This window comes from Bombina bombina, chromosome 7 (assembly GCF_027579735.1).
Source record: "Bombina bombina isolate aBomBom1 chromosome 7, aBomBom1.pri, whole genome shotgun sequence".
NCBI classification, from domain to species: Eukaryota; Metazoa; Chordata; class Amphibia; order Anura; family Bombinatoridae; genus Bombina; species Bombina bombina.
The window spans coordinates 574,988,125-575,004,781 of record NC_069505.1 but is presented as its reverse complement, the minus strand read 5'-3'; the positions used below and the strand labels follow the sequence as shown (position 1 = coordinate 575,004,781).

General features: G+C 44.2%; 1 protein-coding gene across 1 annotated transcript in view; it reads right to left on the bottom strand.

Moving 5' to 3' along the window:
- Positions 1-630: 630 nt before the first annotated feature.
- LOC128667094 (carnitine O-acetyltransferase) overlaps positions 631-16,657 on the bottom strand; it is a 38,063-nt gene continuing 22,036 nt past the window's right edge. The window contains exons 6-14 of the mRNA XM_053721986.1: positions 16,217-16,391; positions 14,784-14,962; positions 14,557-14,657; positions 13,646-13,774; positions 12,965-13,087; positions 11,841-11,976; positions 5,391-5,453; positions 3,701-3,838; positions 631-1,106 (exon numbers count right to left, since the gene is read on the bottom strand). Coding sequence (XP_053577961.1) covers positions 891-1,106; positions 3,701-3,838; positions 5,391-5,453; positions 11,841-11,976; positions 12,965-13,087; positions 13,646-13,774; positions 14,557-14,657; positions 14,784-14,962; positions 16,217-16,391 — 1,260 coding nt within the window. The 3' untranslated portion in view covers positions 631-890. The remainder of the gene's footprint in view (positions 1,107-3,700; positions 3,839-5,390; positions 5,454-11,840; positions 11,977-12,964; positions 13,088-13,645; positions 13,775-14,556; positions 14,658-14,783; positions 14,963-16,216; positions 16,392-16,657) is intronic.

Sequence of the window (16,657 nt, the reverse complement as noted above, 5' to 3'; positions counted from 1 at the left end):
ACATAAGCAAACAGAATCACATAACAAACATGATTAAAGTCCCCCACTATTCAATAACCCCCCTCAGGAGCTATTAACCCTTGATTCCATTAAGATAAAAGAGCCCCACTCAGACCCTGTCTTCTATCATTACAATATATCCACAATGAAAAGGAAAATGAAACGATCTTACTGGAATCTATGCTGTGGAACAGTAACACGGTCCCTCAAGTTTGACAGATAGCATTGTTGCTTCTGACATGGACTTGAGTGAAGAAAGCAGGCAGCGAAACTCGTCAACGCTGATTGCTTATGGAGCTGTTAATATGAGTCGGGATGGTTTTGAGGCTGACAGGACTACTTAAATCTCCAGTCCCATTCCGAAGAGTACTACCCTCGATAAGAGACTACTCCGTAATCTTCTGTCACTTCTCTACCAACCTCCTGTGACGAAGGCAAAGAATGACTAGGGGATGAGGGAAGTGGGGGAGGTATTTAAGCCTTTGGCGGGGGTGTCCTTGCTTTATCCTGGTGGCCAGGTTCTGTATTTCACAAAAGTAATGAATGCAGCTGTAGACTCTCCCCGTTTTAAGAAGAAAATAATGTTTTTAACATGTGGCTTTCAGACTTAGAAAGTAATGAAACCTCTGGTACCTGATTTTATTTTATTTAAAGCTTTAGTATTATTCAAAAGACGTTTTAGACATAGAAACACCCACAGATATTTTGCAGCCATGAGACCCTTGTCTTAAATGAAACAGATATCCATAAGAGGAAATGTGTTTGAGACATTTCAAACAGTGACCTATCTTGACTGAAAGAGACCGTCCCTGCATCAAAAAGGGGACATAAAAACTCTGGAATCTGATGTTCATAGTAGTGAGATATGCAATGAAAGAGTCAAGTCACCACTACTCTTCTCCAGGTCGGCACTCTAGGATGAGAGCCCGCATGTCTCTTAGAGCCTCCTGCAAGCTCTCAGACAGATTCTCCGCATTTGTCTCTTGGCAGCAGTCAAATGCCGACACACAGACGGTAATACTGTTCTGAGATGGTGCAAAACAGACGCTGTATCCATCGGGGACCAAAGGACCATAACAGATCACACAGTCCATGGGAGAGGTCACCTGGGAGGGGAAAGAGATATAAACTGTCAGCTTTCTTTGCAATCTACTGGGGAGGAACAGGAGACAGTGGGTAAAGGAGAGTGCAGACTTTATTAAGAGAGTTGTATCAGAAAGAAAGAGTGTTAGCTTTGTGGACATCTCTATGACCATAGACCTACAGATAGTGCTAGCACTCTGAGCAGCAACATAGAGCGGTATAACCTATATGGATGATAGCCAAGGAAAGTTACAGCCTAGGAACAATTTGTGGACAGTGTGGGATAGAGAGTGCAAGTGCTGTGGGCAAAAGACAGAAGTACATGTGACGCTCTATAGACCAGAGGATAGTGCAGTGGGTGATATCCTAGGAAAAGTGACTGTCAAGCATTATTTTGTGGAGAGTGCTGTACTGAGTGTCAGCTCTGTGGTCAAGTGCTAACAGTGCAGTGTATTGCTGACTTACGGGAATATTTGAAGGGGTTTTAACTAACTTTCATGGAAGCATAATAGACACAATCACAGCAAAACTAAAAACATGGCAGCTAATTAATTCAGTATTAAAGGGACATTGAACCCAGATTTTTTTCTTTCATGATTCAAATAGAGCATTCAATTTTAAACAATTTTCTAATTTACTCCTATTATCAATTTTTCTTCGTTCTCTTGCTATCTCTATTTGAAAAAGCAGGAATGTAAGCTTACGAGCCAGACCAATTTGGTTGAGCACCCTGGATAGCGCTTCCCGATTGGTGGGTACATTTAGTCACCAATCAGAAAGCTGTACCCAGGTGCTGAACCAAAAATGGGCCAGCTCATAAGCTTACATTCCTCCTTTTTCAAATAAAGATACCAAGAGAACAAAGAAAATTTGATAATAGAAATAAATTAGTAAATTGTTTAAAATTGCAGGTGGACAGGTTCACTACTTGAGATGATGAGAAATTTTAACCTTTTGTTTTCAAGAGGTCAAAGCTGTAAAAATTGAAAAATACAACTATTGTTTACCAATTAGTTGAAACACAGCTGTTGTAGAATTGTCCCCATCAGCGGCGTAACTATAGAGGTCTCAATTAAGACTGGGCCCAAACCTTTGGGGCATCTGAAACTACAAGCAGTAGCGGTGTTGTTAGAGGGGCCAGGCAGGAATCAGTTGCAGCCTGGAACCCACTAACACCCCCTGTGTGTGGCCTCCGGATAAACATGGCTTACAGTGTTAGGTAAGAGTTTAGATTTAGCTTTACAAATATGGTATCATGGTTTCCAAGATGGCCGCCACAGTGTTGCTGTATAGAAAACCTGCCACCATATTTGTATAGGAAGTGCATATCTTCCAGCATGAACTCACAGTCACAGAGAAGCAGCTCCCTTTGCTCCTGTGTGGCTGATGACTTGGCCTCTGTGGTAGGGATGGGCGAATGTTTCTAAAAATTCAAAATTTAAAATGAATTTTGATACATTTGTTCGTTCAAATCGAATTTTGAATGTTTATATAACATTCTATTTTCGAATTTTAATTTTCAAAATTTTCAATAAAATTCGAAAATATTAGTTTGAATAATAGAATGTTTAGCTATGTATTCATTCAATTTATAAATGTAATATTCAAATTCGAATGTGACATTCAAATTCGAATGTAAAATTCAAATTTCTAGTCTACAACTGCCTTTAATAAATGTAATATTCAAATTCGAATGCTACATCCGAATTTGAATGTCCCATTCAAATACAAAATAGTATTTCTAGTCTAATACTGTGTGTTTTAAATGTAATATTCGAATTCACCATTCGAAATAGTAATTTCAAGTCTACAACTGTGTTTAATAAAATGTAATATTCGAATTTGAATGCTACATTCAAATTTGATGTAACATTCTAATTTAAAATAGTATTGCTAGTCAAATACTTTTATAAATGTAATATTCGAATGTGACATTCGAATTTGAATGTGAAATTCAAATTTGAATGTGACATTCAAATTCGAAATAGTATTTCTAGTCTACAACTGTGCTTTATAAATGTGACATTCAAATTCGAAAGTGACATTCGAAAACTGTAAATAACATTTGATAATAGAATTTTTAAGAATTTGTTCTTATCAACATTCTATTATGTAAATCGAATTTCTACAATAACATTCGTTCTAACACTTGAATTTAAACACATTCGCCCATCCCTACTCTGTGGAGAGCAAATGTCTAGAAAAAGTACTGTTGAAATGTGTGATCCCCACCACGCCATTTGTATAGGGGCTTAGTGACGTCTAGTTATGCTCCTGGTCCCCATGCAACATATATGGGTTGTTATCATGCCACAAATGCATTGGGGTAAATAACCTACCATACCTGAGCCTACCTAGGTATGCCTTTCAGCAAAGGATACCAAGAGAATGAAGAAAATGAGATAATAGAAGGAAATTGAAAAGTTATTTAAAATTGGATGCTCTGTCTGAGTCATCAAAGAAAATGTTTTGGTTTTATGTCCCTTTAATAATATGCTCGAAAAGATAGGTGAAATGATCACGCCTTTACTACAAGGTCCGTTGGTAACATCACTAGTCTCTGTGAATCAACGCCATTATGTCACGTCAATGATACAAAGAGAAAGTCAACACGCACCTGTCCTGTGAAAAGCTTCCAGTGAGACGACACAGCAAAAGATGTGTCCATAAGAAGGGCCGGAAGCGCAACGCCTGATGAAATACACAGCATCTTCAGAGCAAGTAGTGTGCCATCTACTGACTGTCCCTGTAATACCTGAGAGCGCAGGGGAGGAGTATTAGCGCAAAACACAAACAAACATAGGACAATTAAATATATTTTGCGTTGTTACATATAAAAGAGGGCATTTAAAAATAGAGAATCACTTGTTTTGGGAAAACTAGGTGTCGATTCCCTGAAAACAACCACTTTTTTATTTGGTGGGTTGTATCACTATCCACCAATACAGATCTGGGTGTTGTCTTTATCAGCCAGTATTTTATCATTAGGGATGAATTGTACACAAATACATTTAAACAGCTTTTACTTAAAGGGACATAATACTCAAATGCTAAATCACTTGAAACTGATGCAGCATAACTGTAAAAAACTGACAGGAAAATATCACCTGAGCATCTCTTTGTAAAAAGGGCAAGAAATATAAGATATTTTACCTCACAATTTCTTCAGCTCACCCGAGTAAGTGCTCTGTGAACAATTTTACTTCAGCTACAGTCCAGCTCAAAGTTAAAGAAAAACAAAAACACATCAGCAAAGCTGAGGTTATGTTTTGCTGTGATCTCATGAGATTTCAATGAAATCTTGTGATATTTCACAGTAAACTTCCTTAAACTGAGTAGGGAAATAACACAACTATGCTGCACATATCAGATGCACACTCCCTTGCAAGTCCTGGGACTAGTATCCTGATTGGCTACTTAAAGTCTCTTTACAAAGAGATGTGGCAACTGAGGAAATTTTGAGGTAAAATATCTTCCTTTTTTTACATAGAGATGTTCAGGTGATATTTTCAAGTCAGCTTTTTACAGCTATTCTGCATCATTTTCAAGTGCTTCAACATGACACACTTAAAAGGGCAAAACTTGCTGGCAGATCTTTCGTAGCATTCTTAAGGCATTATATTGTAATGTTTTGTCACATACAGAGCTCTGCATAGCAAGATAAACAGCTATCAAGTTAAAATGTACATTTGTAAAATTCTATGAAGGACATTACAGTACTCACTAGACTTCTTAGATAATCTCGCCAGATCGGAGAACTTTAAGTCATCAGAACCTTCGAATGTATCTAGATAGGCTCCTTAAACGTGCATGTGTCTGGAGCAGTATAGCAGTATATGGCAACAATGTTTGAAACAATGTTGCATATATAGTGAAATGTTGTTGTTTTTTTAATTTTATTTATTTCAATTTGTAAACTATTTTAATCATGAAAGTTTGATTTTATCTCTACATCGATTTCCTTTAAAAGCGATTTTAAAGGGCCACTTGCATCAAAATTAAAGTTTCAGGATTCAGATAAAATAGCAATAAAAAAATTTCTCCAAAATACTTCCATTATAAAAATGTGCACTTTTTTATATGCACACATTCTGAGGCTCTAGAAAGTGCACATTATATACGTATATGCATTTTGTGATTGGCAAGGAGAGGAAGAATTGGATTATCTTTGAAATTTGCCAGCAAATATTCTACAGCTCATTTCAAATTCAAAGTAAGTGCTATTGTATTGTCTTTTTTATTGTGTATTTGTCAATTATTCAATTATTCTGTATTTAGTGGTCCTTTAAGTAATGAAAGTTTCTTACTTGCTCTGTGGTCTCTTTATGACCGTTTACGGCACGGATCAATAGAGACAGCTTCTCTTCTGCCTAAGACATAGAAATAAAATAAGTTGTGTTTTAAATGAACATAAAGATGCAAAGACAGTGTCTACAATGAGAAACAAAGATCAATGTTAAAAGTCACAGACATCAGACAATGAAGTCCTCATTTACACAGTCAGGGCCTGGCACTGGCAGACTGATGGGTGACAATCTGACAGCTGGTACTTGGTGCCACTGGCAAAGCCTCAAGGGCAGGACAAAACACTAGGTGGATGAGGCGAGTCGGCAACGAAATGGAGAGAGAAAAGAAGACGCATGGAGGCTCACACGTAGTCATGGGGAGCACACACGGTGTGACAGGGAGATCAGGTGACACACACACAGTCATGGGGAGCACACACGGTGTGACAGGGAGATAAGGTGACACACACACAGTCATGGGGAGCACACACGGTGTGACAGGGAGTTAAGGTGACACACACAGTCATGGGGAGCACACACGGTGTGACAGGGAGATCAGGTGACACACACAGTCATGGGGAGCACACACGGTGTGACAGGGAGATCAGGTGACACACACAGTCATGGGGAATACACACGGTGTGACAGGGAGATCAGGTGACACACACAGTCATGGGGAATACACACAGTGTGACAGGGAGATCAGGTGACACACACAGTTATGGGGAGCACACACAGTGTAACAGGGAGATCAGGTGACACACACACACAGTCATGGGGAGCACACACAGTGTAACAGAGAGATCAGGTGACACACACAGTCATGGGGAACACACACAGTGTGACAGGGAGATCAGGTGACACACACACACAGTCATGGGGAGCAAACACAGTGTGACAGGGAGATAAGGTGACACACACAGTCATGGGGAGCACACACAGTGTAACAGGGAGATCAGGTGACACACACACAGTCATGGGGAGCACACACAGTGTAACAGGGAGATCAGGTGACACACACACAGTCATGGGGAGCACACACAGTGTAACAGGGAGATCAGGTGACACACACACAGTCATGGGGAGCACACACAGTGTGACAGGGAGATCAGGTGACACACACACAGTCATGGGGAGCACACACAGTGTGACAGGGAGATCAGGTGACACACACAGTCATGGGGAGCACACACAGTGTGACAGAGAGATCAGGTGACACACACACAGTCATGGAGAGGACACACAGTGTGACAGAGAGATCAGGTGAAACACACACAGTCATGGAGAGCACACACAGTGTGACAGAGAGATCAGGTGACACACACAGTCATGGGGAGCACACACAGTGTGACAGGGAGATCAGGTGACACAAACACACACAGTTATGGGGAGCACACACAGCGTGACAGGGAGATCAGGTGACACACACACAGTCATGGGGAGCACACACAGTGTGACAGGGAGATCAGGTGACACACACACAGTCATGGGGAGCACACACAGTGTGACAGGGAGATCAGGTGACACACACAGTCATGGGGAACACACACAGTGTGACAGGGAGATCAGGTGACACAAACACACACAGTTATGGGGAGCACACACAGCGTGACAGGGAGATCAGGTGACACACACACAGTCATGGGGAGCACACACAGTGTGACAGCGAGATCAGGTGACACACACAATCATGGGGAGCACACACAGTGTGACAGGGAGATCAGGTGACACACACACAGTCATGGGGAGCACACACAGTGTGACAGGGAGATCAGGTGACACACACAGTCATGGGGAGCACACACAGTGTGACAGGGAGATCAGGTGACACACACAGTCATGGGGAGCACACACAGTGTGACAGAGAGATCAGGTGACACATAGTCATGGGGAGCACACACAGTGTGACAGGGAGATCAGGTGACACACACACAGTTATGGGGAGCACACACAGTGTGACAGAGAGATCAGGTGACACACACACAGTCATGGGGAGCACACACATCGTGACAGGGAGATCAGGTGACACACACAGTCATGGGGAGCACACACAGTGTGACAGGGAGATCAGGTGACACACACACAGTCATGGGGAGCACACACAGTGTGACAGGGAGATCAGGTGACACACACAGTCATGGGGAGCACACACAGTGTGACAGGGAGATCAGGTGACACACACAATCATGGGGAGCACACACAGTGTGACAGGGAGATCAGGTGACACACACACAGTCATGGGGAGCACACACAGTGTGACAGGGCGATCAGGTGACACACACAATCATGGGGAGCACACACATTGTGACAGAGAGATCAGGTGACACACACACAGTCATGGGGAACACACAGTGTGACAGGGAGATCAGGTGACACAAACACAGTCATGAGGAGCACACACAGCGTGACAGGGAGATCAGGTGACACACACACAGTCATGGGGAGCACACACAGCGTGACAGGGAGATCAGGTGACACACACACACTCACGGGGAGCACACAGTGTGACAGGGAGATCAGGTGACACACACAGTTATGGGGAGCACACACAGTGTGACACGGAGATCAGGTGACACCCACAGTCATGGGGAGCACACACAGCATGACAGAGAGATTAGGTGACACACACAGTCATGGGGAGCACACACAGCGTGACAGAGAGATCAGGTAACACACACAGTCATGGGGAGCACACACAGCGTGACAGGGAGATCAGGTGACACACACACACTCACGGGGAGCACACAGTGTGACAGGGAGATCAGGTGACACACACAGTCATGGGGAGCACACACAGTGTGACACGGAGATCAGGTGACACCCACAGTCATGGGGAGCACACACAGCATGGCAGAGAGATTAGGTGACACACACAGTCATGGGGAGCACACACAGCGTGACAGAGAGATCAGGTGACACACACAGTCATGGGGAGCACACACAGTGTGACAGGGAGATCAGGTGACACACACAGTCATGGAGAGCACACCCAGTGTGACAGAGAGATCAGGTGACACACACACAGTCATGGGGAGCACACACAGTGTGACAGGGAGATCAGGTGACACACACACAGTCATGGGGAGCACACACAGTGTGACAGAGAGATCAGGTGACACACACACAGTCATGGGGAGCACACACAGTGTAACAGGGAGATCAGGTGACACACACAGTCATGGGGAGCACACACAGTGTGACAGGGAGATCAGGTGATACACACAGTCATGGAGAGCACACCCAGTGTGACAGAGAGATCAGGTGACACACACACACACAGTCATGGGGAGCACACACATCGTGACAGGGAGATCAGGTGATACACACAGTCATGGGGAGCACACACATCGTGACAGGGAGATCAGGTGATACACACAGTCATGGGGAGCACACACATCGTGACAGGGAGATCAGGTGACACACACACAGTCATGGGGAGCACACACATCGTGACAGGGAGATCAGGTGACACACACACAGTCATGGGGAGCACACACAGTGTGACAGGGAGATCAGGTGACACACACACAGTCATGGGGAGCACACACGGTGTGACAGGGAGATCAGGTGACACACACAATCATGGGGAGCACACACAGTGTGACAGGGAGATCAGGTGACACACAGTCATGGGGAGCACACACAGTGTCACAGGGAGATCAGGTGACACACACAATCATGGGGAGCACACACAGTGTGACAGAGAGATCAGGTGACACACAGTCATGGGGAGCACACACAGTGTGACAGGGAGATCAGGTGACACACACAGTTATGGGGAGCACACACAGTGTGACAGGGAGATCAGGTGACACACACACACACAGTCATGGGGAGCACACACGGTGTGACAGGGAGATCAGGTGACACACACAGTTATGGGGAGCACACACAGTGTGACAGGGAGATCAGGTGACACACACAGTTATGGGGAGCACACACAGTGTGACAGGGAGATCAGGTGACACACACAGTCATGGGGAGCACACACAGTGAGAGAGAGATCAGGTGACACACACACAGTCATGGGGAGCACACACAGTGTGACAGGGAGATCAGGTAACACACACACAGTCATGGGGAGCACACACAGTGTGACAGGGAGATCAGGTAACACACACAGTCATGGGGAGCACACACAGTGTGACAGGGAGATCAGGTGGCACACACAGTCATGGGGAGCACACACGGTGTGACAGGGAGATCAGGTGACACACACACAGTCATGGGGAGCACACACAGTGTGACAGGGAGATCAGGTGACACACACACAGTCATGGGGAGCACACACAGTGTGACAGGGAGATCAGGTAACACACACAGTCACGGGGAGCACACACAGTGTGACAGGGAGATCAGGTGACACACACACACAGTTGGGGAGCACACACAGTGTGACAGGGAGATCAGGTAACACACACACACAGTTATGGGGAGCACACACAGTGTGACAGGGAGATCAGGTAACACACACAGTCATGGGGAGCACACACAGTGTGACAGGGAGATCAGGTGACACACACAGTCATGGGGAGCACACACAGTGTGACAGGGAGATAAGGTGACACACACAGTCATGGGGAGCACACACAGTGTGACAGGGAGATCAGGTGACACACACAGTCATGGGGAGCACACACAGTGTGACAGGGAGATAAGGTGACACACACAGTCATGGGGCGCACACACAGTGTGACAGGGAGATCAGGTGACACACACAGTCATGGGGAATACACACAGTGTGACAGGGAGATCAGGTGACACACACACACAGTTATGGGGAGCACACACAGTGTGACAGGGAGATCAGGTGACACACACAGTCATGGGGAGCACACACAGTGTGACAGGGAGATCAGGTAACACACAGTTATGGGGAGCACACACAGTGTGACAGGGAGATCAGGTGACACACACACACAGTTATGGGGAGCACACACAGTGTGACAGGGAGATCAGGTAACACACACACACAGTTATGGGGAGCACACACAGTGTGACAGGGAGATCAGGTAACACACACAGTTATGGGGAGCACACACAGTGTGACAGGGAGATCAGGTAACACACACAGTCATGGGGAGCACACACAGTGTGACAGGGAGATCAGGTGACACACACAGTCATGGGGAGCACACACAGTGTGACAGGGAGATCAGGTGACACACACACACAGTTATGGGGAGCACACACAGTGTGACAGGGAGATCAGGTGACACACACACACAGTTATGGGGAGCACACACAGTGTGACAGGGAGATCAGGTGACACACACACACAGTTATGGGGAGCACACACAGTGTGACAGAGAGATCAGGTGACACACACAGTTATGGGGAGCACACACAGTGCGACAGGGAGATCAGGTGACACACACACAGTGTGACAAGGAGATCAGGTGACACACACATTCATGAGGAGCACACACAGTGCGAAAAGGGAGATCAGGTGACACACACAGTCATGGCTTGCAGGGGGCACACACATGGTTCAGGGTCTGATGCGTGCATAAGGAACTTGTAATTGTCTTGCAGGGGACACACACATGATTCAGGGTTGGATGTGGGCATAAGGGACTTGTGATTGGCTTGCATTAGGCATTTATTTATAGATTTGCCGTGTTTATATGTGCACACACTAACATTGCATAAGGGCTGGCTGCAGATTTGATATGTACTGCATGTTGTGTAACAAAGTTCCCCTTTGCTGCAGCCAATCAGAGGCCAGGATGTAAACACATTAAGAAATAAATGTGCAGAGTGTAGCAGGTTCAAGTATAAATACTGCAGTATACTTTAACTATGCATTGTGCACTCCAGCCTTTAAAGGGACATTAAACACTAACTGATTTTTATAGTTTCATTAGTTGTTTAAAAAGTGACACAATGAGTGTAAAGTTTTAGTGTCTATAAAACACTGGGAGCTGCCATGTTGTAACTTGTGTTACCTTCTCTGCTGTGGCCAATTAGGGTTAGTTATAAATAGGTCATTAGAGTGTGCAGCCAATGGTTGTGCTGGATTTAACAGTGTTCTGCACTTCCATTTCTAACAGGAACTGAAAAGCTCACAATTTCAGAATGGAATTACAGGCAAAGAGGACAAAATAAATAATGAAAGTATATTGCAGAGATGTTTTATTATATACAATTTATCATTTTATATTACCATCTCAAAGTGTTTAATGTCTCTTTAAGAGTGAAACAAAAAAAAAATGTAAAGGTAAATTACAGGCAAAGCATGCAGAATAAATAATTCAACGTAAATTGCATTTTTTTATACCTAATGGTGTAACTTCATATTGAGTTTAAGGTTCCATTCAGTTTGATAAAAATACATTGTCATATATATAAATGCCTAAATTAAAACATTTGTCCTGTTCATCTTAAAAAACTGGGCTTATAAAATAAGAGTGTTGTAGCTGTAATAGGATCTATTGCAACTGCAGATATCTAGCTCCACCCCCAAGGTACCTGTCGTGTAGGATCCTCCATTGATTGCACAAACTCCAAGGATTCAGGGGAGGAGCAGTGTACTACATCCAAACGACCGCGATGATATGCACGTAGGGATATTCCCTCACACGTGGCACAAAGGCATCCGTGCAACCTATGGGAGGTGATAGAAAGGGAGACAGACAGAGATACAGAGAAAGGGAGAGAAGAAATATAATATAGTTAAGGAGAACACAAAAATAGAAAGGGGTTGGACAGAAGAGAAAGAGAGAGAAAAAGAGAGAGAAAAAGAGAGAGAAAAAGAGAGAGAAAAAGAGAGAGAAAAAGAGAGAGAAAAAGAGAGAGAAAAAGAGAGAGAAAAAGAGAGAGAAAAAGAGAGAGAAAGAGAGAAAGAAAGAGAGAAAGAAAGAGAGAAAGAAAGAGAGAAAGAAAGAGAGAAAGAAAGAGAGAAAGATAGAGAGAAAGAAATAGAGAAAGAAAGAGAGAAAGAAAGAGAGAAAGAGAGAAAGAAAGAGAGAAAGAGAGAGAAAGAGAGAAAGAGAGAGAAAGAGAGAAAGAGAGAGAAAGAGAGAAAGAGAGAGAAAGAGAGAAAAAGAGAGAAAGAGAGAGAAAGAGAGAGAAAGAGAGAGAAAGAGAGAAAGAGAGAGAAAGAGAGAAAAAGAGAGAAAGAGAGAGAGAGAGAGAGAAAGAGAGAGAAAGAGAGAGAAAGAAAGAGGGAGAGAGAAAGAGAGAGAGAGAAAGAGAGAGAGAGAAAGAGAGAAAGAGAGAGAGAGAGAGAGAGAGAGAGAGAGAGAGAGAGAGAGAGAGAGAGAGAGAGAGAGAGAGAGAGAGAGAGAGAGAGAGAGAGAGAGCGAAAGAAAGAGAGAAATGACATAGGAGGAGGATTAGATAATGTTAGTCAATATAACCATCTTGTCCAACCTTCCCTCTTTTAAACTTTGCCATTTTTAAGCTTGGCAATTACTCTTAATTCCATGATTTCTGAGAAATCAAACTTCCTAAATGGATAGGGAAACAGATTGACTTTCCCTGTGTCGAAGAAGCAAGATACCATAACCTTATGTATCATTGAACCATAACGGACATAATAACAAAACGAATTGTCAGTTATAAAGTGCTGCTAGTGACAGTTCAGTTTCTACCTGTAGTAACCCAGCTGCAGTGCTATCTGCAGGAAGGCTCCAGGTCCTAGGTTGTGTCTTTTGGGAAAGCGTTTTCCAAAATCAGGAAACGAGAAGCAACATATATCCAGATCGTTCACTAATCTGATGAAGAGAGAAAAATGGTCAAACCGTGCTACAAAGCCAAGATTTTAGTTTACATCTGTTCTAATCTACCAGAATTCCCATGGTTTGTAAAGTCAATGCTATCCCAATCCATTCACTCCCCTTAAAGGGACATTGTATATTAAACATATATATATATATTATTGATTATGTGAAATAAATTGGCAAACACATTGCCTGGCCCCGTCCCCACTCACATGTCCAGGTTTTGCCTGGCCCTACCCCACTCACATGTCCAGGTTTTGCCTGGCCCTACCCCACTCACATGTCCAGGTTTTGCCTGGCCCTACCCCACTCACATGTCCAGGTTTTGCCTGGCCCTACCCCACTCACATGTCCAGGTTTTGCCTGGCCCTACCCCACTCACATGTCCAGGTTTTGCCTGGCCCTACCCCACTCACATGTCCAGGTTTTGCCTGGCCCTACCCCACTCACATGTCCAGGTTTTGCCTGGCCCTACCCCACTCACATGTCCAGGTTTTGCCTGGCCCTACCCCACTCACATGTCCAGGTTTTGCCTGGCCCTACCCCACTCACATGTCCAGGTTTTGCTTGGCATGCTCAATGTGCTGCTTGGTCTCTGGGGGGAAGTTGAAGTAGAGCTTTAATGGGGGTGGCAGACGAGTTATGGGGGACCGTGGTGGCTGCAGAGAGGGGTCCCTGGAGCTGGGGAAAAGGAAAGAGAACAAACACTACAAAGCCACATAGCACACTTTGCTAATCAATTAAAATTCCAAGTATCAAAGGCGGTGCATCCTTTACTAATCACCTTGTTACAAAACATCATTGACTGTAGTACTGAACCTTATACTAGTCCCACCAGGGTAATGCATCCTCTACTAATCACCTTGTTACAAAACATCATTGACTGTAGTACTGAACCTTATACTAGTCCCACCAGGGTAATGCATCCTCTACTAATCACCTTGCTACAAAACATCATTGACTGTAGTACTGAACCTTATACTAGTCCCACCAGGGTAATGCATCCTCTACTAATCACCTTGCTACAAAACATCATTGACTGTAGTACTGAACCTTATACTAGTCCCACCAGGGTAATGCATCCTCTACTAATCACCTTGCTACAAAACATCATTGACTGTAGTACTGAACCTTATACTAGTCCCACCAGGGTAATGCATCCTCTACTAATCACCTTGTTACAAAACATCATTGACTGTAGTACTGAACCTTATACTAGTCCCACCAGGGTAATGCATCCTCTACTAATCACCTTGCTACAAAACATCATTGACTGTAGTACTGAACCTTATACTAGTCCCACCAGGGTAATGCATCCTCTACTAATCACCTTGTTACAAAACATCATTGACTGTAGTACTGAACCTTATACTAGTCCCACCAGGGTAATGCATCCTCTACTAATCACACCAGTGACCTCTGCTTATCAGCTCCTGATGGTGCACCCTCTTTTATTAACATACCAATAATCCAGAACATGACGCAGCATCGTCAACACCGCTGAGGCATCGGCCGTTGCTTGATCGTATATCAGGCCGCAGGTCCCATCCTCCCCTACCACAAACTGCAGGGGTCATACGCATTGTCACTTCACACGTTACATAGAGCAATAGTGGTATAAAGGGTATAAGCAGCGTGATGTATTGGGGGTTAGCAGAAAGGGTTAGTGGGGGCTAAGTAGGGAGCGCACCTGAAGAGTTTTGTCAAACCAGCGGTTGCCACTGTTAGCATGGCTACCACCGCCGTGTAGCATCTGCGCGGCTGTCCGGCTGCTGTACAGTTCCTCTGAGTACCTCAGCGCGGTGGCATCAAGGCACAGAGTAAAGAGGCTATGCTGGATGTTGTGCACAGACTCCCTGTTTAGCCGATCTGTTAAAGGCAACAGTGTATTGTCAAATTATTTTCCCCTTAATGTGTGTCCAATAAAGGCTGCGGAGTATAAAATGTATGAGAAATTGCCTTTCCCAGTACACACACAGCTGTCACTACACCATCATATTGCCCTTTATCCCTTTCTGCTATTCCTGTTCTGATCCAGTACACACAACTCTTACTACACCACCATATTGTCCTGTATCGCTCTCTACTATTCCTGTTCTGATCCAGTACACACAGATCTCACTACACCACCATATTGCACTGTATCCCTCACTACTATTCCTGTTCTGATCCAGTACACGCAACTCTCACTACACCACAATATTGTCCTGTATCGCTCTCTACTATTCCTGTTCTTATCTAGTACACAGCTTCCACTACACCACCATATTGTCCTGTATCCCTCACTACTATTCCTGTTCTTATCTAGTACACAGCTTCCATTACACCACCATATTGTCCTGTATCCCTCACTACTATTCCTGTTCTTATCTAGTACACAGCTTCCACTACACCACCATATTGTCCTGTATCGCTCTCTACTATTCCTGTTCTTATCTAGTACACAGCTTCCACTACACCACCATATTGTCCTGTATCCCTCACTACTATTCCTGTTCTTATCTAGTACACAGCTTCCATTACACCACCATATTGTCCTGTATCCCTCACTTCTATTCCTGTTCTTATCTAGTACACAGCTTCCACTACACCACCATATTGTCCTGTATCCCTCACTACTATTCCTGTTCTTATCTAGTACACAGCTTCCACTACACCACCATATTGTCCTGTATCCCTCACTACTATTCCTGTTCTTATCTAGTACACAGCTTCCACTACACCACCATATTGTCCTGTATCGCTCTCTACTATTCCTGTTCTGATCCAGTACACACAGATCTCACTACACCACCATATTGCGCTGTATCCCTCACTACTATTCCTGTTCTGATCCACTATACAGAGCTCTCACTACACCACCATATTGTCCTGTATCCCTCACTACTATTCCTGTTCTAATCCAGTACACACAGCTCTCACTACACCACCATATTTCACTGTAGTCCTTGCTACTATTCCTGTTCTGATCCAGTAAACACAGCTCTTACAACACCACCATATTACGCTGTATCCCTCACTACTATTCTTGTTCTGATCCAGTACACACAGATCTCACAACACCACCATTTCGCCCTGTTTCCCTCTCTCCTTTTCGTGTACTTGCCCATCACACATACTTACCCCGGATGAGGGTGCCGTACGCCCGTCCCCAGCTATTTCGATGGTCAGTGGTGAGGACACCCACTGGCACCTTGTCGGTCTTGTGTGAGTGAGCGCGCAAGAACAGCAGCTGCTGGTGAATCTGATTCTCCGTAAGAGGGGATCCGTCACTGTTATACACATCTATCTGGAAGAACTGGATAGTGAAAAATGAGTGAGAACCGAGACAATTATTATTATTCTTTATTTATAAAGCGCCAACAGATTCCGCAGCGATGAATGAGACATAGCGGCACAGATCAGATGTGCTCCTCTTTATTTATGCTTGCCTTCCTATTATAGGTTTGTTAAATATGGATTATCTAATCGTTTGTCTATAAAAGCCATGTCAAACATAAACCACAAAGTCATGCCCACTGACTCCTTTAAAGGGGCATTAAACACTACACAAATGCTACATAG